This window comes from Lipophrys pholis (assembly GCF_963383615.2).
Source record: "Lipophrys pholis genome assembly, chromosome: 21".
NCBI lineage: Eukaryota > Metazoa > Chordata > Actinopteri > Blenniiformes > Blenniidae > Lipophrys > Lipophrys pholis.
In genome coordinates, this window is record NC_137649.1 from 5,787,327 (window position 1) to 5,811,222 (window position 23,896).

General features: G+C 43.0%; 1 protein-coding gene across 2 annotated transcripts; it reads right to left on the reverse strand.

Moving 5' to 3' along the window:
• Positions 1-13,186: 13,186 nt before the first annotated feature.
• Positions 13,187-23,798, reverse strand: LOC308126511 (uncharacterized protein). 2 transcript variants are annotated; one of them, XM_080490995.1, is made up of 9 exons: positions 23,688-23,792; positions 20,266-20,482; positions 19,949-20,173; positions 19,049-19,243; positions 18,824-18,943; positions 17,387-17,461; positions 15,474-15,566; positions 15,129-15,224; positions 13,187-15,014 (listed from the first exon to the last, which is right to left on the reverse strand). In XM_080490995.1, the coding sequence occupies exons 2-9, from the start codon at positions 20,470-20,472 to the stop codon at positions 13,485-13,487; spliced, it is 2,541 nt and encodes an 846-aa protein (XP_080347121.1). In that variant the 5' UTR covers positions 20,473-20,482; positions 23,688-23,792; the 3' UTR covers positions 13,187-13,484. The 2 variants fall into 2 exon arrangements, with proteins under 2 accessions (XP_080347121.1, XP_080347120.1); XM_080490994.1 differs by lacking the exon at positions 17,387-17,461 and adding an exon at positions 17,509-17,583 and having other exon boundaries at positions 13,188-15,014; positions 23,688-23,798.
• Positions 23,799-23,896: the final 98 nt, after the last annotated feature.

Consider the following 23,896-nt stretch of genomic DNA (forward strand, 5'->3'; position numbering starts at 1 on the left):
TGTCTATATGTAAAATGCATTGGGCCTTCATTTAATGTATTGGACACAAAGTGTAAATAATAGATGGGTCCTGTAGGCGTCAATGGAAAAGATACAAACAACAACAGAAACGACAAAGGAGCTCAAAACACCAACAAACTACTATCAAAAACCAAAATATAACTTAGTGTAAAGACACAAAGATGAACACCATGACTCCTCAAAAAGACATAAAACAACAATTAGAACAAGAACACACAGAAAAGACAAAACGGTGACAAAGAGACTCAATATGAGCAGAAACGCCCAAAGAGATGACAAAATATAAAAAGACAACGAGTAAATATTGTTGCACAACGACGCAAAACAACCGGAAAGTGAATTAAAGTGGGCAGTGAACATAACATTTATAAAATGGTTGCCGATAGGTTCTTTGTTAGTTTTGCTTTCTGTTTGGTCGTGTTTCATGTTTGTGCTGGACACAAAAAAAACAAACAAACAAAAAAAAAAAAACTAAATCCAAAATTGGCGGCCATTTTTGCCAAGTGTACGAACATAAATCTGATGACTGAAAGTTTGATTTGGAAAGCTGACCCGGTAACCCCGCGCATAGTCGCTGTGTGAATCAGTGTTTTGTCTACAAGAAGTTAAAATCGACCAAGTAAAGGAACAAGACTTAACAAGTCCTCACAAATAAAGAAGTGCGTGCTGGACGTACAATGAACCTCCGGGAGTCCCTGAGAAGAAACACAAACTGGGAAACACCTCGTATTTGGTCTTGGAACGTGAACCGAATGCCTCTATTGTCTCCGTGTGATGAAGTCAGTGGACCGTCTGCCACCTTAATTTGCACCTTCACAGCAAAGTGAATTGCAAATCTGAGCGGCGGGATGTTCATCGTCATCCTGCTCGTCAGGGCCAAGGGGGGGGAAGCCCTGTTGACAGACGCGTTTCCATGGCGACTCTGATGGTGTTTTCCAGCAGGAGACACCGGATGTGGAGTATTTTCTGGGACGGCTCCAGGACACCATTAGACTGCTGTAGTGTGTGTGTGTGTGTGTGTGTGTGTGTGTGTGTGTGTGTGTGTGTGTGTGTGTGTGTGTGTGTGTGCGTGTGCGTGTGTGTGTGTGCGTGAGGCTCATTATGTCACATGAGCATCAGTGCAGTCATTCGTGAAAATAAAAAAAGAGAAGGAAAGAGGAAGGATTGTTCCTCCGTGACGCCGAGTGTGTCGTCAGTGTGGCGCTGAGGAGCGACGGTGTCCTGCGGGGATACCAACAACTCATGTCTGTTCTTTCTGTAACCCCAGCGCTCAACCTTTGAGGTTAGTGTTGATGATATTCAGATGTCTTGAAAGCCACTGGTTTGTTACCCGGGACCCCCTTTAGTGCCAGAAAAATATAAAAATACACATACTATATGTGCAAAAATACACCATTTGGAGTACAGTCGGTTAGAAGAGGAATACTAATCCCTGAGGAAAATTGCTTGCAAGATTTACAACATCAATTAAACACCCTTAGAGTCATAGATAGATGTATTTAAATATTTGGAGATAATTTAATCATATTCCGGAGAATCTTTGAAAATATTCCAGAGGAATTGCGGAAATACTGTATATCAATATTTTTGTTTAATTGTTCATAACAATATTGAAAATATTTCTGGGTAATTTAGACATATTTCAAAGGAATTTTGGAAATTTTTCAAATAAAATTCCAAAACATGTTAGAGAAAGAAAAAAAAAATCTAAATATTGCAGAAAAAAACCCAGGTTGGAATAGTTAAGACACATTTTTGAACATATTTCATATCAGGAAATACTTATTCAATTATAACCCGAACCCCAAGAGGGAAATTCAAGACGTCCAACATAAAATGATCATAATAATTCAGTTACTTTCCTGACAGGTCAATCAGTCACTCAATCAATGAGAGGCAGCACAGCTCGCCAATATTAGCGACACACACACACACACACACACACACACACACACACACACACTTGAAAAAGTATGACGTCATTGTTGAACGTATGACGCTCACAGATAAGACGAGAGCCGGGAGAATATATGAAATTGTAATATATTTGCCTGAATGCACCTCGTGGGCTCAGTTATAGTTTTAAATTTGAAACTCTATTAACTGTTCCAATTGTTTTGTGTATCTCCTCCTCCTGATCTCGGCTCGGTATGATTTGTGCCTGTCAAAGTTAAACCCGCTCACAGTGGGAGATCTTTGCTCAAGGTGTATTGGATCCTGGGAAATACTCTTTGAGTGACGGGAGCGTAACAGACCGATTGATGTTATAAAAACAGTTCATCGTTTTGGATTGAGCTGACGTCGGTTCCACACTTTTGCATTTCTAAGTAAATTTAACGTCAAGTTGATTTGTTCTTTTGTTGTTGGTCTAAAGTTTTCCGTGTCGTTCCCTTTAGGGAAAGTTTTGTCTTCGCCCGGCAACGCTTCAGCATTTCAGAAAAGTTGTGTTTTCACAGTTTTCAGTTATTTTTAGTTTTTCATTCTGTACTTTTTTTCTGTACCAACCTCCTGGCTGGCTCGCCACTCTTGTAGCCCTACGGTGCTTTTCCTGCTAGTAGGAACTCTTAAGATTCGAAGGTAAGGCTATCTAAATCTAGATTCGATGAGGAGGCTGGTTGTATATACATCTAACAGTTTAATAACTGGTAGATTCCACTCCAAAAGAAGCACATGACAACAGATTTAAGTCTTAGTTTGAATTGGTATTCGTTTTTCCAGTTCTTTCTTTTTTTGTAAGTCAACGTTTCATTTGAAATAACACAACAAATGTACAAATCAGCAACAATATAACCTCTGAGATCTCAGGAAAGAATAAAATAAAAGACAAAAAAATATAAAGGTGGGTACCAAATAAAATTGAACAGCGCTGTTGGACGAGGAGATGGATCAGGGAACCAGGCACCAGGACGAACGAAGAGGAATCCAGTTCAGCAGAACCAAGAATCAGATCCAGACGAATCCTCTAAAAAAACCAGTCAGGATAACCACGTTTCTAAACGATTTTCTTTTAAGTTTCAACGGGTTCTAAACATTCACAGGTGCTCTCGGTTTGTCTCTCCACGATGTGCTTAGCTTAGCAAGATGGATGCCAGAGAAAGAAAACAAGAAGTGTGCTAAGTGTGTTAGTGCACTGCCACCTTTTGGCGAAACTCAGAATTACACTTCATTCATTTTAACAAGTGTTTAAATCAGACTCTATTCTAGGATAAGACAGGGCAAAATAACAGGGTTACAATTCCACCATTAGGAAATGGTTCATACTGGAGTTTATTTTTGGCTGTTGCCTTCGGCCCCACTTACGTGACAACGTTCTCGAGTGAAATCAGATCCTTTCATTGAGTTTTGGGTGGGAGCGCCTCTAAACCACTGAAAACGCCATTTTAAAACCACGGTCGTAGTAAAGAGTTCATCTGCACATGCTCAGTAGAAGGACAATAAGAAGAGTGTTCCCTCCAGAGTGTCAGGACTCCCAGTCCAGGTAGTCGGTAGTTTTATAATCACTATAATAACAATCCAACTCGGCCGTCTGTCCGTGAACTCACATTGTTAATGTTTATCGCAGGTTGTTCTCTGCTCTCATGTCTGTGTCGTTTCATTACAGAAACAAACGACAGCACCCACTAGTGGCCCAACGTGAAAACGCAAAAGCGATGAGTTTTCACTTGGACCGTTCAACAAACGAAGCCTCAGAGTCGCTGGACATAACTCCTGACCCAGAACATGGAAACCCCAATGACCTTGTCGCTACGAGGCGAGAGTGCTGAGCACTACGGGACGGTGCGCCCCCCCCCCCCATAATGCAGGGTTTGAAGGAGGAAGAGGATGAGCCGGAGTTTGGAGACAAGTGAGGAATAAAGAGAAAATCATGTAGCCAAGAGGCCCAGTCAGCACTTTACAGCTGGAAAACCCATCTGAGAACTGTCCTTCAAAACGCTTCAGTGGACACACACACACACACACACACACACACACACACACACACACACACACACACACACACACACACACACACACACACACACACACACACACACACACACACCTGACTATAATGGCACCATTTGCAGGATGTCTCGGCGGCGATAACGATCCACTTACAGCAAAAGAACTCATTTGTCCGGTTGAGGAGTTTAAACAGGAGAATGACAAGAAAGACGAGGGAGCAGATGTGGAGGAGTAAAAAGAGAGGGGAGCGTGATGGAGGAGGAGGAGGAGGAGGAGGAGGAGGAGGAGGAGGAGGAGGGAGACGCATCTGACACCCTGCTTTTATCTTCTCAGTGAAATTGAATTGACTTTGGCTCACGTTCAGACGGGAAGCGAGCGGGCCGTGATTTTATTCCCAGCCTCATTTTGGGGATTACTCTTTTGGCCGTGTCCTCGCTGCCCCAACGGGATAAATGGAGTTTTTTAATATTTTTTTTTTTTTTTAATTCTTGAAATGTGAAACGTAAAATACACACAAGCACTCTCGCTCGTCTGAGAAAAAAACAGAACAAAAGCAAAGGAATCTCTTTAGAGCGAGACGATGAAGACTCTTGGGTTTTTTTTTTCACGTTTTGTTTAAAGGAACAAGGAAATCCTGCAAAGCTGCGTGTTTGCAGTGCAGGGTTTTTTTTTTTCTCACAAGATAAACTCAAAACCTCTCAAAATGAGGAATGTCACCACTGCAGACCTGATTTCAGGCGTCACGCCGCAGCAGGGAGAAAAGGACCCTGAGCATTGTTTGTTTTCGGGTTCTTATAGAAAGAGAGTAATGGGAAAATTGATGCAACGTGGCTTTTGAAAGGTTTATATTTAGCTGTAACCCCAAAGAATCCCCACAAAACGGAGAGAGAAAAATAAGAACATAACGCTGAAAGACGGCGAATGCATCAGCAGAAGCTCCCAGCATGTTTTACATATGATTTCTTTTTTTTCATTTTTATTATTTTTTGTTGCTTAGTTATTATTCACTCATTTGTATTTCTTCTAATTCAATCCACCTCTATCCACATATCTTCCAATGTTTTTGTTTAGGAATGCATTTGATAAGCATTTGGTATCGACAAGTCGCTAAAGAAGCACAAATTCAGACAGAGAAGAAGAAAAAGGGGTTGTGACAAAGAGAAGAGGTGAGGAAGAACGAAGCAGGAAGCACACCAGAACCCGGGTTCTCATGTGGCGGATGAGCGGCGCGTTCCTCCAGCAGGTGCAGCTCCAGTAGTTATTGATCAAGTGTTCAAACACATAATGTTTCCCAGGCGGGGAGCGACGGCAGCAGTCCTCACGCTGAGCGCTTTGACACCGCCAGCGAAACGTCTTCATGTCCAAACAGCAAAGACAAGGACAAGCCTCACACTGTCCAGGTCGCACTCGTCTGGAGGGAGAGAGAGAGACAATGGTCTCTATATTATAGACCATTGTCACGAAGTCACAGTAGTTTTGTTTACATGATCACGTTTTGTTAGTCCGATAGAATTCATGTGATTGAGACATGAAAACGACGTCGTTTTCAGACTTTCTGCTGTTTCCGTGGGAACGGACATCAAAACGTTGGCGTTCAAACACGAAACCTCTCAGTTACGTAAACGGAGCATCAGTCTAATTCCTGGTTTGTACGGGACTCAGTTCACGTCTCATTTGTCTCTTTATAGTATCTTATCATTTCTCCAAAGCCATTTTGATCCTTTCTCTATTTCTTTCTTTGTGTTTTTGGTGCTTTTTACACCTTCAATTGTTTTTTTATTTGTTTTTTTTGTTCCATTTTCAAGATTGTTGGATCTTTTTTTTTTTTGTTGACATCTATTTTCTATAACAAAAATACTAAAACATTTGTGTTTTCACCTGAAACATCATGTAAAGAGGACCTAGTAGACCGCAGTGGTTAGTTAGTCATTTCATCTAGAAAACACTGGGCAACAAAGCTTTACTTTGAAAATGCACTTTTAAATTTCTATTAGCCTGCATTGAGTTTTATGTTGAAAAATGTGTCTCCAGCGCTTCTTTCCTGTGCTCAACTCCTTCAGTTTAGAAAAGGTATGTTGTGTATGTATGTGGCGCAAGAAATGTTTGCGGATCACTGCTCTAGACCGTCGGGTGAAAATGGGAATGAAGTCACTCCACTGGAGCGACGCACAACCACTCAGGCTAACCGTGATATCATTTACCCAGAGACAGTGTGATGCTGTTTGTTCGTCGAGACGAATACCTCGCAACATCTGCTTCCACTGTGTTGAAGGTAAAATGGACTTCAGTGAATACACTGACGTTAAAGGGCTCGACGCACAAAGCGACGACCCTTAATTCACCTTTATGAAGAACAAACCAGTCAGCGGGAACATCGTCAACAGAAATTAGTCGAAGCCAAAGAGGTTTGACCAGTCGGCTGAGGGAAAATCACCGCTGTGTGGCATGTCAGACTGTCCCGTTCTGACGACCTGACAGGCAGAAATTACAACCGCGCTTCGCTGTCCGACCGCATCGCCTCCAATTCACAGAGTAATGTCTGCTATCGACATCAGCGGCGGCAGGACGCCGGCGCCGCTCGCACGCCGGCCTCCGAGCGAGTGTCTTTGTGTTCATTACGCGCATCCAGCAGATAACGTCTCCATCAATACGGACACACGTCATCGGCTGCTCGCTGAGCTGTGAGCGGCTCGATAGAGCCGCCGCTATTACACACTGCATCGATAATGACGGGACGCGCTGATACGGGCAACTCACTGCCAGGAAACGGCGCTGAGGTCCGACACCCAGCGAACACCGCGGTGCTGCGAACAAGACCCATAATTCCTCTCTGTGAGGAACCCACACGTCAGATTACCACCAGAAATTAAATAGATTAGCTTCACTCCAGTATTTTGATTTTATGTTGAGTTGTGCCTGTTTTCTAGTGTTGTTGACACATCTACATCTTGTTTTCCTGTTTCTGGTATTTTTGTTGCTCTCATGTTATGTGATTTCTTTTAATATTATTACTGTTCATTTTACGATTTTGGAACCATCTTTTTTTAATATATTTTATTTCCACTTATTTCTGTGAATCTCTTATTCACATTTTGTCAATTTCACAGTATTTTTTTTAAATTTTGTTTTGTGTAAAGTCCTATTTGAACAGTTTACATTTGTTCCACATCCAGTTTTTCTCTTTTTGTGTCTTTTTAGAGCGATCTATGACATTTTTTTGTTCCATCTTTTTGTGTTTTTTTTTTTACATTTGCTTCTGGGTGCCTCGAATCCGATCAGAATATTTGCATATTTCAAAATCTTTTTGTGCAGATTTGCAGTATTACATTTATGTTCATCTCGGACGTTTGCAACAAATTCTTCTTTAGACTAAAACATAAAACTCGGTGGCTAAAAACCTTCCATTGTATCATCATCAGCGTTGTCAATATTAACCGTGTAATATTTATTTTGGTGGTTGAATTCCAAAATAATTCATTTGCATGTTCTCACCCTTGTTAATGTAGTTTATTGCTCTCTGCACGTGTATGTGTGGGGTTTCATTGCATAAACAAGCAACGCCGCCAACTTGTGGTCTGGTAGGCTCACTACATCGTTTTCAGCGTTTCTGCCTTTTTTGTGTTTTCATAATATTTTGTGTTTATTTCTACCACTACTTTGACCACAAACAAGTGTTTGAGGTTATTTTTGATCGTAAAATCTGTTTTTTTTTCTGCAATGATCAAGCAGAAACCGATCTATGGTGTAACCTGTAAGCTCAAGATATGATCACCTCAGCAACCTTGAACTGGACGGAGCTTTATAGACGCACTGTGGTGAACTCGCACTGTTTCTGTTAAACATTTTACATAAAATGCTGCACTGCATCCACATACAGTAACCAGCAGTCCTCGCCATCAGGCCTCAGCAATGATATCCACTGTCAGTCTGGACTTCAATCAGCCTCCACAAGGACGGGGAACGGGAGGAACGAGGAGGAGGCGTGTCGATTCACTGCTGCCTCGCTGTGTTGGGGATTTCCTCGCAGAGCTGCGTCTGCCAGACGGAAACATGAATCTGACAGAGGTGAACGGCGACGTTAACCGGAGCTAATCTCCCCGCTGACACACACATCAAACACTTGGCTGCGCTCTCATCCACACACCGAGCCGCTGCACAGAAACGCAGATTAACATGAAGAGCAGGCAGATGAAACAGATTAGTTCATGGATTCGAGCGGAAACAGTCAAACCTCCATGATGGAGACCAGTGGCGGTGATTTGATTGATCACCGATTAGTGCGAGTGGCTGACACGCTCATTAAGTTCATCTCGTAGGAGGAAGATGCTCTATAATCTGTGTGCTAGGGCTTGGTTAAACAAACGCCTTTATGAACTAATGACCAGAGGAAGCAGCAACAAACCAGCGGAGACAGTGGCGGTTCTCGAGAGTGCTGGGGCTCCTCTGACAAGCGTTAAACATGTTTATAGATAATCTGGAACAAACAAAAACGATCAGAAACTAAGACTTAAAAAAAAAAAAAAAAGAATATTTTGTCTAAATAACTTGAAAATTATGAAAAACGGTCTTTAAATGGTGTCCGGGAGACTTACTCAGTAAAATTATATTTTTTCTCTATTAAAAATGAATTTTTTAAAAAATATATATGGAATTAATTTATACCTTTTCTTCAGATAATTTGTCTTAATATAATAGTTTTAACTCCTCTTCATTTTGACTTTCACGTTGACACACTTCAGGTAAAGTTACTGGGTGCGGCAGTGCGACACGGGGCCCCTATAGGGGGGGTCTATTGGTCATTTCACTGGGTTAATGGGGTTGTGTAATCAGGGTTAAACAGCCACAAATGTGGCCCACTATTGTTTTGTCCCCACACTGTTTTTAGTTAGTGAAAGCACCGTGTGACGTGACAAAGTCACATCAGCTTCATTCTCCTCAGTGTGGAAGAGAAATCGATGGACAGCAGCTCCATGTCAGTGTTTCCAACCCATTTTTTCTTTGATTCACACTTTTTGCTTCAGAAATCTTGTTTTTTAATTAAATTTTCTTAGCATTAGCTTTAGCTCTAAGCCTTTGCCAGTTTTATTTTTGATCCCTGCAATAGGCCAGGTCTGGCAGGAGGCTATGCAGCCTGTCATTTTCCTCCCACCGTCTCGGACTGAGCGTTACTATAACACACATTGAACTCTGAGCATTTTGCGCTCTTGGACTTCTCCTTCGGAAACAATAACCCACAGGGACAATAGCCACTCTCATCTTAGTTGTGAAACACGAACGATTGTAGCAGTTGCTCCATTTTTTAAGATATTACTCTGGAGTAAGGTTTGTCAGCCGGTGGGGGGCCCCCTAGTGGCCTGGAGCCCCAAGCAGCTCCGCCTCAGCGCTGAGACAACGATGTGTTCGTGAGGAAGGGCAAAAACCGGGTGGCAAAGGCTCAGTTGCTACAGTGGGTTGTTTCTCAATGGGAAAGTTGTGGGTTCAATCCCTGAGCTGTCAAAGTGTCCTCGAGCAAGACACAGAACGCCAAATTCCTCCCAATGGATGGACTGAGCGCCTCCATTGGGAAAGTGCCCCGTGGGCCACTAACCCAGTGGAAAGCAAATGCATTTAACATTTTCTCCACTCTGACGGCAGTCATGATGGTGTTGGACAGCGTTTATTTGTCTTTGTCCAAAAATCGTTCGTTGATTTCATCAGAGCAAAGAGGAGCTGTAAAGAAAGGACAGTCTGAGGGAGAGCGAGACACTCTGAAGACCGGGGCAGTGATAAAGATCTGAGGCGTGACAGTGACGCTCATGCACAAGCTCATGTTTCAAAGCTGCACGTCTCGGTCAAAAGACCTCAGTGCTGCAGAAATCCTCAAACAGTTCTGTGTACACGGGTTCAGCTCAGAGTGCACGTGAGATCAGGGTGATGAGCGTTTTTTATTTTATTTTATTCAACTGCTCCTGATCCCAAACTGCTGACCTGAGATCAGTCATGAGTCACAACTCTTATCTTTTCTTCTTTAAAAAAAACTTCCTCTCCACGCAAACATCTCCAAAGTGAAGGAGCACTATCCCTTTTTACTCTCCGTTGGTCAGGTGGTGCAAATCAAAATGTCAGCCGGGGAGTTCAAACTCATGTGTGTTACCTCCCGGAGCGTCTGCTGATCTTATCACACATTTTTTACGACCCTCTATCGTCACAACATACATCATTCCTCTGGGCCAGGATTTTTAAATTGTTTTTGGGTGGTTTAATAACCTGGGTTTTAATGTGAGCTCCTGCAGCTCGAACTGGTGAAGAAGTTTCAGCTGTCAAAATACACAGGATGTCCATGGTGACGTCTGTGCAGCATCAACAATAGTGAGTCAGTGAGCTTCAGACCTGGACCACAAGGCAATATAATAAGGTGGTTACGTTTTATTATTCCCTTGGGGACGTTTTTTTTTTTCTGAACTGTGTGGAGCTCAGTTTACAAGAGTATAAGAAACGCAATCAAACAAGAAAGTAATGTCGAATCTGAAGATGGAGCCCATAAAGGGGGGGGTTTGTGGTCATATTGTTTGAGTTTCTTTTCTGATTGTGTGCTGCCACAGCTCATTCAGAGACGGAATACATGGACTCACTGGAGACCTTTAAAGTTGAACAATGTCAGATTGTAAGTGGAGAAGGTAAAGCAGCACACACACACACACACACACACACACACACACACACACACACACACACACACACACACACACACACACACACACACACACACACACACACACACACACACACACACACACACACACACACACACACTGTGACAGTTTGAGGCTTGCCTATCTCTAGGAAACATGCGAGACGCCTGCCTCGGTGCAGGAGGCGACTTTCTCCTGCGTGGGTGATTAAACTAAGCCGAGCTGTGTTTTCAGTATCGTGAGCCCCGAAACACCTGAACGTGTGAAATTACACTGACAGACAGAGGAGAAGGAGACGTCAATGTTCTACCTGCTGACCTCGCCGTAATCCGCTCTTACATCAAAGCCTCACATTGGACAAACCGCCTCTCTGGAACCGGCTCGCCTCGCACCGAGCAGCTATCGGCGTGAGCTGCAGGCTCCAAAGACGCGCAAAACGTTCACGTGTGCTGACACACTTCAACTTTACCTCTCAAGTAGATCAGCGGTTCTCAGTCTGAGGTCCAGCGCCTCCTCTGGGGATGCCAGAGACTAAAAGGGGGGGGGACTTGGCGTTTCTCTTGCTCTGAGAATAGATTAGTGATTAAATGCTTGGTCTACTCGTTGAGCTCGGATGTACTTCAAAATATGAGATACTGCGCTCTAACGTGACACCAAGATGTTTAAAATTAAAACAAATAATTTAAGAGAAGTTCTGCATTTCCAGGGCAATGTTTTGAAAACGATGTCCGTTTGAACAGAAACCCTGAAAATGTAGTTTCATGCCAGTTGAAGCTGTTGGTTGCTTTTTTTTTTTTTTTATGAAACCACGCACACAAGATATCATAAACAATAACGAGTACACAGATTTGTGTATAGAAAGACAAGGAAGTTTTACTGAAACTGTAGAAGTGGTGTTCGCCCCATTTTAAAGGTTAAACATGTTTTGAGGCTCCGGTTCAATTTGATTTGGTGGAAAATCGTCATAAAGGTTGCAAACCCCTGGTATAAATACTCCGGCTGATCTGTGGGCATTAAGCCTTCTTCTACATTCACCATCATGATGTAAATCTAAAAAAGTCGGGGCTCAACTCTGAATACACAATCCGATGCAATGAATTCTCAACTGAGAAGACAATCAGCCACACAGATAACTGAAGCGATCCTTCAAAATGGAAGAAGACGACCAACAATGTGGCTCCATAGTAAATAAACCGTAAAGTTAATGAATGAAAAGATGACTGCTCAAAGTTGATCCAGTTGTGTGGACTGAACGCTCCATCAAACGCACGCATGACAACTTTCCCACCCTGAAATCAGAGGCTGACGCTGATCACTCTCTGACGCTGATCACTCTCCTTCCCTCAATCACTCGCAGCTCGTCGAACTTGAATGTAAGGACAAGATTATTTCTTAACTAAGCCTTAGCGTAATAATGAGAGCCTCAGATCTTCCTTGGAGTCACACCACCTCATTAATTTAAGCTCTTATCTTCTGTCATAAGGTCAGAAATCTTCAATGAAAACCTGCTGCGCGTCCGCCTCAAATCAAATCTTTTGCCTTTCCTCGTCTCCTCCCCTCTCTATTAGGCTCCTATCTTCAAAATTCTATAAAATCCTTTGTTCTTATATTTCAATTCTTTCAGATTTTTTTTTCCCATTAATTTTCTGACACAAAACGTGTCACCAACCTAATAAAATACACCATCTCCTCTTATCTGGTCTTCCAATTTCCTTTCTTAATATTCACGCTGTTTCAGAGTCCCTGACATGTGTTGTTACATTAACCTCTGAGCCATGCACCCTTTTATTATTAAGATATGGAGATTATTCAACAATGAAACTAATTTTTGAGTCACTTTGTGTCAAAGCAGAAGCTCAGAATGAAGATTTGACTTGATGATATAAGATGAGTGAGTTTTATCCACAGAATCAATTCGATCTGCTCCTATACATCATATGCATCCCCACAATATGAGAAGTATATTTCATGGATTATTGTGCTCCACATTTTGAAACTGAAGAAGATGAAGGCACAACTGTGTCTGAGTATTTTGCACATTATATACAGTAGAGTAGCTGAGCGAGTCATATGGCTTCAGGGAAGTAACACGAAGAACTCTGTCGCCATCTTGTGGTTCTGTACTGAAATTACAATCCCCAGTCGCCAAAGCAGAGACCCAGGGTGACGTTTTGTTCACGTGAGCCTGTAAAGAGAGGGAAATCCAAAAATCCCTTATTGTGAGAAGGCCAACAAATGTGAAGTTAAGTTGTTAAACACAAAGCTGGAACCCTTTTTGCATATTTTGATCCGGTATAGTTTTATATTATTCATAAATAAATAAGATTTCAGAATCTGAATAAATCATCTTTTATTTTTATTATGCTTACTGTATAAGATTCTGAAACAAACCAAATATTTGAAATTCACTAAGTGGTGCTGATTGTACGAAACGGTGCGTTTTCACTTGACAACGTCGGCTAAACGAGGCCTTAAAGAATAAAATATAACTTTATACCCGCGTGAACATGTTGTACAAAATGAAGTCAAATCAGCTAAAACCACATGTTTAGTCAAAAAAACACTTTATTAGAGTTTTTGCGTGACATAAGGCACAGACTTTTTTGCTTCCTGAACATTTTTGTTGGTATTCCGGTCGATAAGATTTATTCACTTTAATTTAATCTTGATTCAGACAATTCACTGTGAAATACCGTCGATGAGAAAAGCTTCAGCTGCACCAGCCGGGACAAAGAGCTTAAACTTTCTGAAATGAAGCCGCAAAGGCACAGATATGGTTCCATAGACACACACACACAAACACACAATCCTCCAAAACAAAAAACACACCCACGACCAGCCAGAGGTTTAGCTGGCGCTCTTGCCGCTCCTCTTCTTCTTTTTCTTCGGGGCCTGTTTCTTGGAGGAGTCGGGATTGGAGGAGGCGGCTGCTGCTTTGGGTGAGTCGGGACTAGAGGAGGCGGCTGCTGCTTTGGGTGAGTCGGGACTAGAGGAGGCGGCTGCTGCTTTGGGTGAGTCGGGATTGGAGGAGGCGGCTGCTGCTCTGGGTGAGTCGGGACTAGAGGAGGCGGCTGCTGCTTTGGGTGAGTCGGGACTAGAGGAGGCGGCTGCTGCTTTGGGTGAGTCGGGACTAGAGGAGGCGGCTGGTGCTTTGGGTGAGTCGGGACTAGAGGAGGCGGCTGCTGCTTTGGGTGAGTCGGGACTAGAGGAGGCGGCTGGTGCTTTGGGTGAGTCGGGACTAGAGGAGGCGGCTGGTGCTTTGGGTGAGTCGGGACTAGAGGAGGCGGCTGCTGCTGCTCTGGGTGAGTCGGGACTAGAGGAGGCGGCTGCTGCTCTGGGTGAGTCGGGACTAGAGGAGGCGGCTGCTGCTGCTCTGGGTGAGTCGGGACTAGAGGAGGCGGCTGCTGCTCTGGGTGAGTCGGGACTAGCGGAGGCGGCTGCTGCTGCTTTGGGTGAGTCGGGACTAGAGGAGGCGGCTGCTGCTCTGGGTGAGTTTTCAGTGGGCGGAGCCGACGCTGGAGGTTCTGATGTTTGTTTCACCGGCTGCTGCTGCTGCTGCTGCTGCTGCTGCTGCTGCTGCTGCTGCTGCTGCTGAAGCTTCTCGTCCTGCAGCGGCTTCACCTCACCAGTCTCCTCTACAATCTCCTCGGCTGGTTCCGGGTTTGCCGGTGGATTAGCCTCGACGTGCTCGACCGCTGGTGGAGGTAACGGTTCGGTCGACTTGCTCTCCTCAATCCGTTTCTCGGGCTCTGTTGGCACCGACGTGGTCGACTGGCTCTCCTCGACCGGTTTGACTTGCTGCACCTCCTCGACCTCAGTTTGTGTCTGATGTTCTTCTGGTTTTTCGTCCGTGGGGATCATTTGTTTTGCCGAAGCTTCGGTCTCCTTCTCCTCCGCCGGCAGCAGGTCGTCAGGTTTCGCTGTGTGCTCAGGGACTGAATCCAGATCCTTTTTCACTCGACTTTTGCCCGTGAACTGGACATAAGCAGAGGCAACCACATCTTCTACAAGGTCTATCTCTTCTTCTCTGTCCTCGTTGTCAAAAGGTGTCGCCAGCAGGGATTCGGCGAACTCCTGCAGCTTGGCCTGCTCCGTCCTCAGACGGGTCATGTCCTCCGTCAGAACTTGGTCCTTTTCTTGTATTTCCAGGATCTCTTCGGGAGTCAAGAGGGCCGATTTCTCATTGGAGCTTAAGTCGGGGTTCTCATCGAGGTTTGCAGCACAGAGGAACTTGGATTGGATGCTGGAGTTGGACAAGCGGACTTCCTTGATCTTGCCGTAGAGGCCTTTCCTCTCTTCCTGTAAGGCCCGGCACAGCATCTCCAGCTTCTGAATCTTCAGGACAAACATTTCGTACTCTTTTCCTTTCTCGCTTCTCTGGAAGAAGAGGAATTAAGATCATCCAAAGCAAAGCGGCCGTATTCCTGAACGTGCAGAACCTCAGAGTTCTCCCTTGAAATGTCTTAGACACGGATTTGAAAATCAACATACCTCTTCAATCATATCGATCAGAGCTTTGTTGCAGTTCTCGAACCTTGTCTTCCACACGTTCGACTCCTGCTCCACTTTCTTCATCTTCTCTGACATCTTCAAGAAAACACAAAGCAAGATTTGTTCATTTTCCTGATTTGCTTCTTTAAGCAGTCCCTCCGTTAAATCGTGATATGTCAATCAGAATGATTAATGCAAATTAAATGTGACTACGGCGCCTCGTCGGTTTTGAAGAAAATTGACTTCAGACATTTTTTCTGCGAGATCCTGGAGGGACGGTCACAGTTTCTCCGATCGTGAACCTCGTTCACGCCAACAGAACCTCACGCAACAGTCGCCACCTACGTTGTCCATGTCCTTTTTGAAGCGGATGTAGATTTCGTTGCTTTTGGCGAGCGTCTCCTGGAACTCGTCAAACTTCTGAGCGTAGAGGGTCAACTGCGATCCGATCGAGAAAAAAAAAAAAAAAGGGAAAGCACATGAAGTTAATATTGCAAAAGTTCAAAAGCAGATCTTCAATTGTCGACCGTAGGTAGAGCAGAGCCGGCCCGGCTTAATGTTGTGCCCCAGGTGGGATTTAATATGGCGCCCACCTACAACGGCGATTTATATACAGTTATAAAAGAAATTGAGTTGCATTGTTTTTAATCTATAACATATAACGTGACATGCTCAAAAAAAGCAAGTCTACACAAAAATTTATCTTCCCAGAAAAAAAACGTAATAGATGCATGTTTTCTATGCACATTGAAATACGTACAACTTTATTGTCATGACAGTGAAATGTTGATTTGCAGAGGCACAAAGCAGCAAACCACAATTTGATAAGTGTGGTAATGCTAAGTTGAGTAATATTATGCACTTTATCGCTGACGTAGAGTTCGCTAAATTTAACGTTTTAGACAACTGAACTGTAACACATCGAACAAATAGAAATGTGACATATAAAGGGGTGAAAAGGGATTTTAATTGACTATTAAAGCAGGAAAAATCCTCACCAGATGTACAATAGATGAATAATAAAAATGTGGATTAGGCCAATGTGGACACCTGAGTCGGTTTCATCTTTACTGATAATCCATAACATTTGCTATTGTCTTTTTATGGCGCCCCCTGGAGGGCACTGCAGGCTCGGCTTCAGAAATACCAACTGCTGCTGCGGTCAACATCGAAGCTCAAAACTCTCAGAGAAACTGTTAAAGAGTTCTAGATTCCTGTTGAATGTTTCTTGTGCAATTCTTAAAAAAAAGGTTCCATTCAATACCTCCTATGTGACAATATATAAGAATAAATCACATACAATAAAAAGGTGTTACCATCAATGAGACATCATAACTTCAACAATAACATTGAGGGGTTTTAGTTAGTAGAGTTAGTATATAGTAAGACATTAAAACAAACTGCAGTAACTCCACCTCCGTCTACCAGTTATCCACTTCTTCCCACCAGGGATCTGGTTTTGTCATGCACATAGTGATTAGATGAAAGAACCCAACGTGATTGTAGAGATCACCCTTGTCGTCGCTGAAATCTAGAAACGATGAGTGTACTCCACCTTGGCCTTCATCATTTGTTGGGTTTCTTTCTGTTAAAAGCACCTAGAAATGACTGTGTTGTATGTGGTTCTATATAAATAAAGTTGAATTGAATAGTAGTCGTTCGTTGGTTTGAAAAACACTATTGCTCACTGGTTTGGGGACAATAGAGAAAATAGCTGCTTTTCATTTTATGAAAGCATTCTATCGTCTTTAATGAACAATGTGGATAATTCATGGCCGGGTGTTCGTTCAAATACCACATGACGAGGACATTGCACCACCTTCTTAAGGCCCAATGGGAGACGAACATCTTCTGTCCATCTTCTGTGTTCATTACTGGCATAATCCGGTAAGTTTTCAGGAGCTCATCGGGCATCGTATCAGGAATGTGTATGTGACTTCTTTACAAAAACAAAACGCAACCTTTCTGCCAGTTTCTGTGTAAACGGACATCGTTTTCAAAACGTAGCTGCGTCAACGTGAAACTTTTCTGAAACGAAAACCGAAGAATTCTGCTTTTTCTCCTTCGATGTTTTCATGTTAACGGGGCCTAAATGCATGCTATCTGTGTGAGAAATGATAACTGATGCCAACGAGCGTCGTTGCAATCGAAGCTGCATTTGGACCTCCCATCCTGCTTCCCGCTCCCTGCCTCGGCTGCCAGGTGTTGTCCCGCCTGCCCTGATGTCGGAGGTGTTAGTTTGGTCAGTGAATATTCACCTGTGCCTGCATGACAGTCCCCTGCTCTTTGAGTGTTTGAGCCTGCAGTTTCCACTCAGCAGCCTGAACCAGTAACTGGTTAGAAGAGAACAGACAGAGACACATTACAGACGTTTCTTTACCTTCTTCTTCATGGCCAGCTCCTGCTCCTTCATAGTGAAGCATTTCTTTGTTTTGTCAATAGCCTCCCTAAGCAACTACGGTGACAGAGACAATACATGGTCAATCTAAGGCTGCCGCACACGCAGTCACATCACATGTAGGTACAGCACAGGCTTGTCAAACTGCTGCGAAGCAATAAATAGAGTGTTAATGTACTGAAAATACAATGACTAGCGGTAGGCAGATAGCAATAAAGCAGGTCAAGCAGAAAAAAACAGTTTAAATCAGCCATAAAAGGACCAAATAATACAAATTATTTGTTAATATCTGAGTGTTTGACTCTGGGATTACAAAGTATTTATATTCTATCAATTAATATTCAGATCGGAGGTGTCAGGCACAGTTTAGTTCCGGGGTCGTGTGCAGCTCAAGTTCATCTTGACTGGGCCGGATTTGTAAAATAGAACCATAATAACTTTGAAATTCAAAGTTTCCTTTGTTGTGGCTCTGAGCATACGTGAAACCAAACAATTACTAAACCGAAAATGACTACAACTTCAACATTAATCAATTTTTAATGAAAACTTTTGGTGCGAAATACAGTGAAATATCAAAAAAAAACTACTTCTCCTATGGCTGTTGCATTATGTGAGTTTTTTTTTTTAACAAATTCACTTTCATGTCGGCATCACTGATATCTCAACTCTGGTCTCACTGTTATGTCTGCTCCTTGTAAGGAATTTGTTAATAAATCTTTTTTGCTTGGTGGTCTGACTGGATCAGAGCCTCTGATTTAGATAAATGACAGCAGACACATACTGTATATACCTTATGGAAATATTCATGATCACAATATTTACTATTAATTAACTAATATTCAATAACATATCAAAAATTCATGTGTTTATTCATTTATTGAAACTTTGCTTGACATTTAGGGGTTAATATTATAGGGTCGTTGTAAGTTTCACATCCAACTGAAGGCAAACAAAAAGGCTTTTGAGAGGGAAAAGTAATTTTTCATTAAAATTTCATTTGAAAGAAATTGTGTTCACCAATGTTCACAACTTTAACAGGGAATAAAGCTATTTAATGTACACGTCTTCATTCAATTTCATTCATTTAGGCTATTAAATTATGTTTCTCGAGTTATTTTGCATTAAATAGAGGAAGATAAGAAAAGGGTCCGATACGTTTTATATTGATCTTAATAGAAAAAACAATTTCAAATGTACCCGATGTTGTAATTTGAGTGTCATGAATGGAGTAACTATCTAAGGAATTCCTACTTCAAGATCAAACCTTTTGTGTTTTTCAATATGAACGAGCACTCACATATTCTTTCTCTCTCTTGTGTTTCTCCTGGGCCTCGGCCAGCAGAGCGTTGGCCTGCAGCAGTTTGGCTTCGGTCAGTTTGTGCTGCAGGTCGCGGTGTTTGTTGATTTTCTCCAAACTCTGCAGGAAAACTTCAGATAATCAGCTAAAATCACAAGTTTCATTGACTCATCCTCCCTGGGAGTCACAGTGAGTCGCAGTCCCACAGTTCACCCTCCGCCTCACCTCCTCCCTCGTCTCACACTGGGACATGAGGCTCTCCAGCTTGTCGGTCAGGTTGGAGTTTTCGTGGCACAGCTTGTCGTTGCGGGCGCTGTGCTGCTCGATCTGACTCTGGATCTCCTTCAGCATGCTCTGAAAGTGCGAGGTGATCTCCGACCTCTTCTCCTCTTCCTCTTTGCAGCGCTGAAGAGTTTCCTCCTGCGTGGTTTGAAAAGCAAGAAGGTTCACTTGTGACTTCGATCTTCGTCTAACTTTAAAGTGTCAAGTTCTCATTTGTAAACATGCAATTTAATAATTATTCAACTTGGTCGTCTGTCCATAGGAATGTCCCTTTAATCACCATTGTTAATGTTTATAGTGTATTATTCTCTCCATATATGTGTGTGGTTTCATTACAAAAACAACCAACAGCGCCCACTAGTGGCCCTAAATGAAACCTATGCCGTTTTCAGCCGTTTCCGTGTAAACAGATCTCGTTTTCAAAACACTGCCGTGCAAACGCCAAACTTTTCAGAAACGAAACCCGCAAGAACTTGAAATCGTGTCATTTGGGCCTAAATCTAACGGGCCTGGTGTCTTTATCTGGTGTGTAAACACACTGCTGTGTCAAGGTGAAACTTTTCTGAAACAAAAACACAAAAACGATTCGTTTTCACTCGAGCCGTCGTCATGTCGATGGGGCCAGAGTTCACTCAAGATTAATGAGGCGCTCCACCGCCCCTAAACAGGAGTTTAATCAAATAGTTACCACTGATACCAAAATGAGTTATTACTGGGATTTATTATTATTTATAATTATTTATTTATTAATCATACACACCAGTGTCTGTATTAACTCATCATCAAATGTCCTACAGAGGAGCGTGTACAGGGAGACAGCCGTCCACGGCCATTCGGACGTACCCTCAGCATGTTGTAGTGCGACTGCAGCTCTTTGCACAGCGTCTCCAGTTTGCAGCGGGCCGCGATGCTGCTGCGCCGCTCGGCGTGCAGCTGCTGCCGCTCCTCCAGCAGGGCGGCCATCCTCTGCTGCAGGGCGCTCGTCGCCTGGCAACCTTTGCCCATCGCGACTTTGACGTCACCTTTGGGCTCCTCCTTCATCTTCTCCATCTCGGCCTCCATCGCACCCTGTTGCATCCAGAGACAAAGACACCCCGACTTAACGGCATCCAGGTCCCGCTGTGTGCGACGGGTGGGAGTCTGCGGGGTTCTCCACCTACTTGTTTGTCCATGAGGCCGGCTGCAGAGCCGTGCGTGCGGATGATGTCCTCCAGCCGTCGGCCGAACGCCTCCATGGCCTCGAAGGCGTTAGACGGGGAGGCGACGCCGGCGCCAGTCGCTGCCTCGCCCTCACTGGCCTTGGAGCTCTGGGTAGGGGACACTTTGTCCGTCTGAGGAGGCACCAACACCTTTGCTGCTTTCTCCATCCTCAGTGTTCTGGTATGACAGAGAATATAAATACTTAATACTACTAGTAGTCCCAGGCAAACATATGAAAACGGAGTTTGATGGCCACAGGAAGGATCGCCTGGAAAATGATGCTCCAAGCAACCTGGAATGACCTTTCAGATGTCGTGTATCACAAAACCGGTGTCAGGATCGCTGCACACACTGAGCAAACTTAGAGATCTGAAAGAAGCATGCCAGGGATGCTACGCTCTTTCTGCAACATCTGCCTTTTTTTTTTTTTTTTTCATATCTTGCACCATGTGTACGATGATAACAATGGAGGTAAGCAGGAGGCAGAAGTATGACGTACTTGGAAGACTAGTGGCCAAACGTGAAAACTACATCGTTTTCAAAATGTTGCCAAGAAAATTGCAAAACTTTTCTGAAACGAAAATGCAGAAAACAATGAGTTTTCACTTAAAACATCATGTAAATAGGACCTAAATCAAATGCAGAGGGTTATTTATTTTTTTAATAAGGTCACTGATGTGGCAAACCACAATGGGTTCGACAAGCATCCGTGTTGCGGCCTGCTCTTTGTTTGTGTGATTATAAAGGTCTAACGCAGCTGTTGCTGGCTCTCCACAGAGGTCAGATTACATATTGTTGTGAGGTCAACCGATGCAAAGCGGTCAAAATGCTCAGATGCTGTTTTGGGAATCAGAATGGAGGCGACATTAAAGATCCATGTGTGTTGCCAGGCTCCATTTAGCTCGCTGCTGTCTGACCGTGTTTAAACCAGAGACTACACTTTACTTGTGAGATCTGATCAAGATAAGGAACATTACACTTTCTGGGAAGTCATTAATGGTTCAAGATGTGGATTTAGGGCTGAGTTAGGTTAATTGTTTCTTCAATGTCCTTTATTATTAAGCAGTCTTTTAATAAAGGCACAGTTCCTCCATGTTTAGGGTTGAGGTTGGAGTTAGGGTGAAGGCCAAGGAAATGAATTTAGTCAAAAAATAGATTCCCTGAATGTCTTTTTACTTATTTTGTGTAGAGTTAAAGAAACCAAAGAGCCGGACCTTAAGAAGTTTTGCATGTTTTCAGGGGACAAAAATCAGATCCCAATAAATAACATAACACCAATCTGAGGGAAAATATGGTCTTTCCCAGAAAATCTAACAGTTCTAAACTAAATTTTACACTTCACGAATTCCTCTTTTCTGCATTGACCCATTCTGTCTCTAGGATGTGGTGGCAGCAGCATTACAGTGGTCCAAGGAGCTGATGGGGGCCAAGGGTGTTGCTCAGGGGACCACAGTAGTGATCTGTCTGAGGATCGAACCCATGAACCTCCGATCATCTGATCCCAATTCCACCCGTCTAACATCAAGGCCGCCACTGCCCCTAAAACCAATGGATGTGGAGCTACATCCATCCAAGATGAGGAATCCAACCAGCAACCTTCCAAAAGAGAGAGAACCACTCTACCAACAGAGCCACAGCCGAGTAAGTCCGTAGGAAATTAATGGAAGACGTTGTGCACGTATGAATAAGATGTTCTGGAAACTTTCCATCCCTGAACTGACAGAAGCCAAATGTCCAGGAAAAGACATGTTTTACGTTAGAGTCAGATAATAGTCAGACTAAGATTAAAAACAATGCAACAAGTAATCAGAATTGAATTTAGAGTGAATCTGTAGGAAATGAAAGTATGTGGGTGAAATGTCCCCTGAAGGCATGTAAACGTCTTCCATGTGTGGAAATGTTGTGTCCCAGACGTTGTGGCGTCTGATTGACCAAAACGTATTCAGTCCTACAATAGTTTGCTTTTTTTTAGTGGGTCAAGATAGATAAAGTTACAATCTGGTAAAGTTTAAGTAAAGAGTAGAAAGGTGTGTGTGTGTGTGTGTGTGTGTGTGTGTGTGTGTGTGTGTGTGTGTGTGTGTGTGTGTGTGTGTGTGTGTGTGTGGCTGGCTCTCTAGCCTCACCACTGTGTTGCCACCATTATTATATCTCATAGGGCTAAATTTAGCTATTTCAACCCCCTCCCCCGACTCTGTCCACACACACGCACACGCACACGCACACACACACACACACACACACACACACACACACACACACACACACACACACACACACACACACACCTGTCGTCTATTCTGAGAGCTTCCAAATATGGCCGTCCTCCTCTTACAGCCACATACACTGTACATACAGTGACATGGGAATTTGCGTTTGTGTCCAACCAGATTTTTTTCTTCATTATTTTGCCCCCCTGCTGGTTTGACCCCCCCCCCCGCCTCCACCAAAAGGCCACATTAGGCTCCACCCACTCCTCTGCCACAGCCAATCACAGTGACCAGAAAACAAGTTGTTGACCACAACATAAACAGTTGATTATATTTCACTTGTTCAATAAAAAAAAAGAAAAAAAAACAAACATTCAAAAAGGTTTGTGATAGTTTAGTGATTCAGCGGATAATAATTTGGTTTAAGGTCAATATAATCTAAAGAATTTTATTTATTTTTTTACAGCAAACAAAGACAAACAGAACTTTAAAACCTCGGATACAAACAAAAAAATTCCGTTTTGTAATTTGAATTTCCTCTTTTTAAGTGGAGTAGAAACAATTTAACTAGTTTGAAATTAGTTTAAGTAATTTGTTTAAGTATGACTGGAATATCGTAATAGATTTTAGAACACATTGTCAGGTTTTACAGGAAGATGATTAATGTAAAGTTTAAATACAATAAAATAACCTTTTTAAAAAAATTATTTTATATAGTCAATACGTTATTAAATGTAAAATAATGTGAAGATTTTTTAAAACTTTTTCCAAGCAAGGGGAAGATAGAGACGAGGTAGACGCGACAGATAAGCTGTGACTTTTCAGTCTAAATGCATGTGATGACCACAGTGACTTGAAGTTCCAGCAGGTTATTTACAGACGAACAGCAACAGTGACGAGCCAAGTCCTCGAGCCGCGGCGGCCATGATGAAACCTCCTTGTGTCTCAGTTCTGACTTTTATAATCAAGTTTCAATACAATAAACCACACGAGTACAAGAACATTTCAGAAATAGCCAATAGCATTCAAGAGGCTGTGAAAGGGTGTAAAATAGGTTAAAAGAAAAATGAATCAAGTTCTGTTAATCATTCTAAATGGTAATGTGAGGAAACATGAAGGTTGTCAATACGAAGGGAGTATTTCTGAAATAGTGGAAAATACATGAAGAGTCTTACCAGAAGCAGTGGAGGAGAAGAGGTGAAGGAAAGACAGCAGCAGGCAGAAGGAGGAAGAGGAGGAGGAAGAGGAGGAGGGTCCTGTTGACGGAACAGATGACAGCTGACCCCCAAAATAACCCGAGAGGCTCTCGGCTCAGGCCCGCATGAGTGTTTGTACTCTAACATGTTGGCTTTGGGGGGGAACAGAAAATCCCCGAGAGCCGTTT

Coding starts and splice junctions, on each gene's coding strand:
- LOC308126511 (XM_080490995.1), bottom strand. CDS start 20,472: ATGGAGAAAGCAGCAAAGGTGTTGGTGCCTCCTCAGACGGACAAAGTG. Junction 20,174..20,265: donor CCGGCCTCATGGACAAACAA/GTAGGTGGAGAA, acceptor TGGATGCAACAG/GGTGCGATGGAGGCCGAGAT. Junction 19,244..19,948: donor CGCACTACAACATGCTGAGG/GTACGTCCGAAT, acceptor CAAACCACGCAG/GAGGAAACTCTTCAGCGCTG.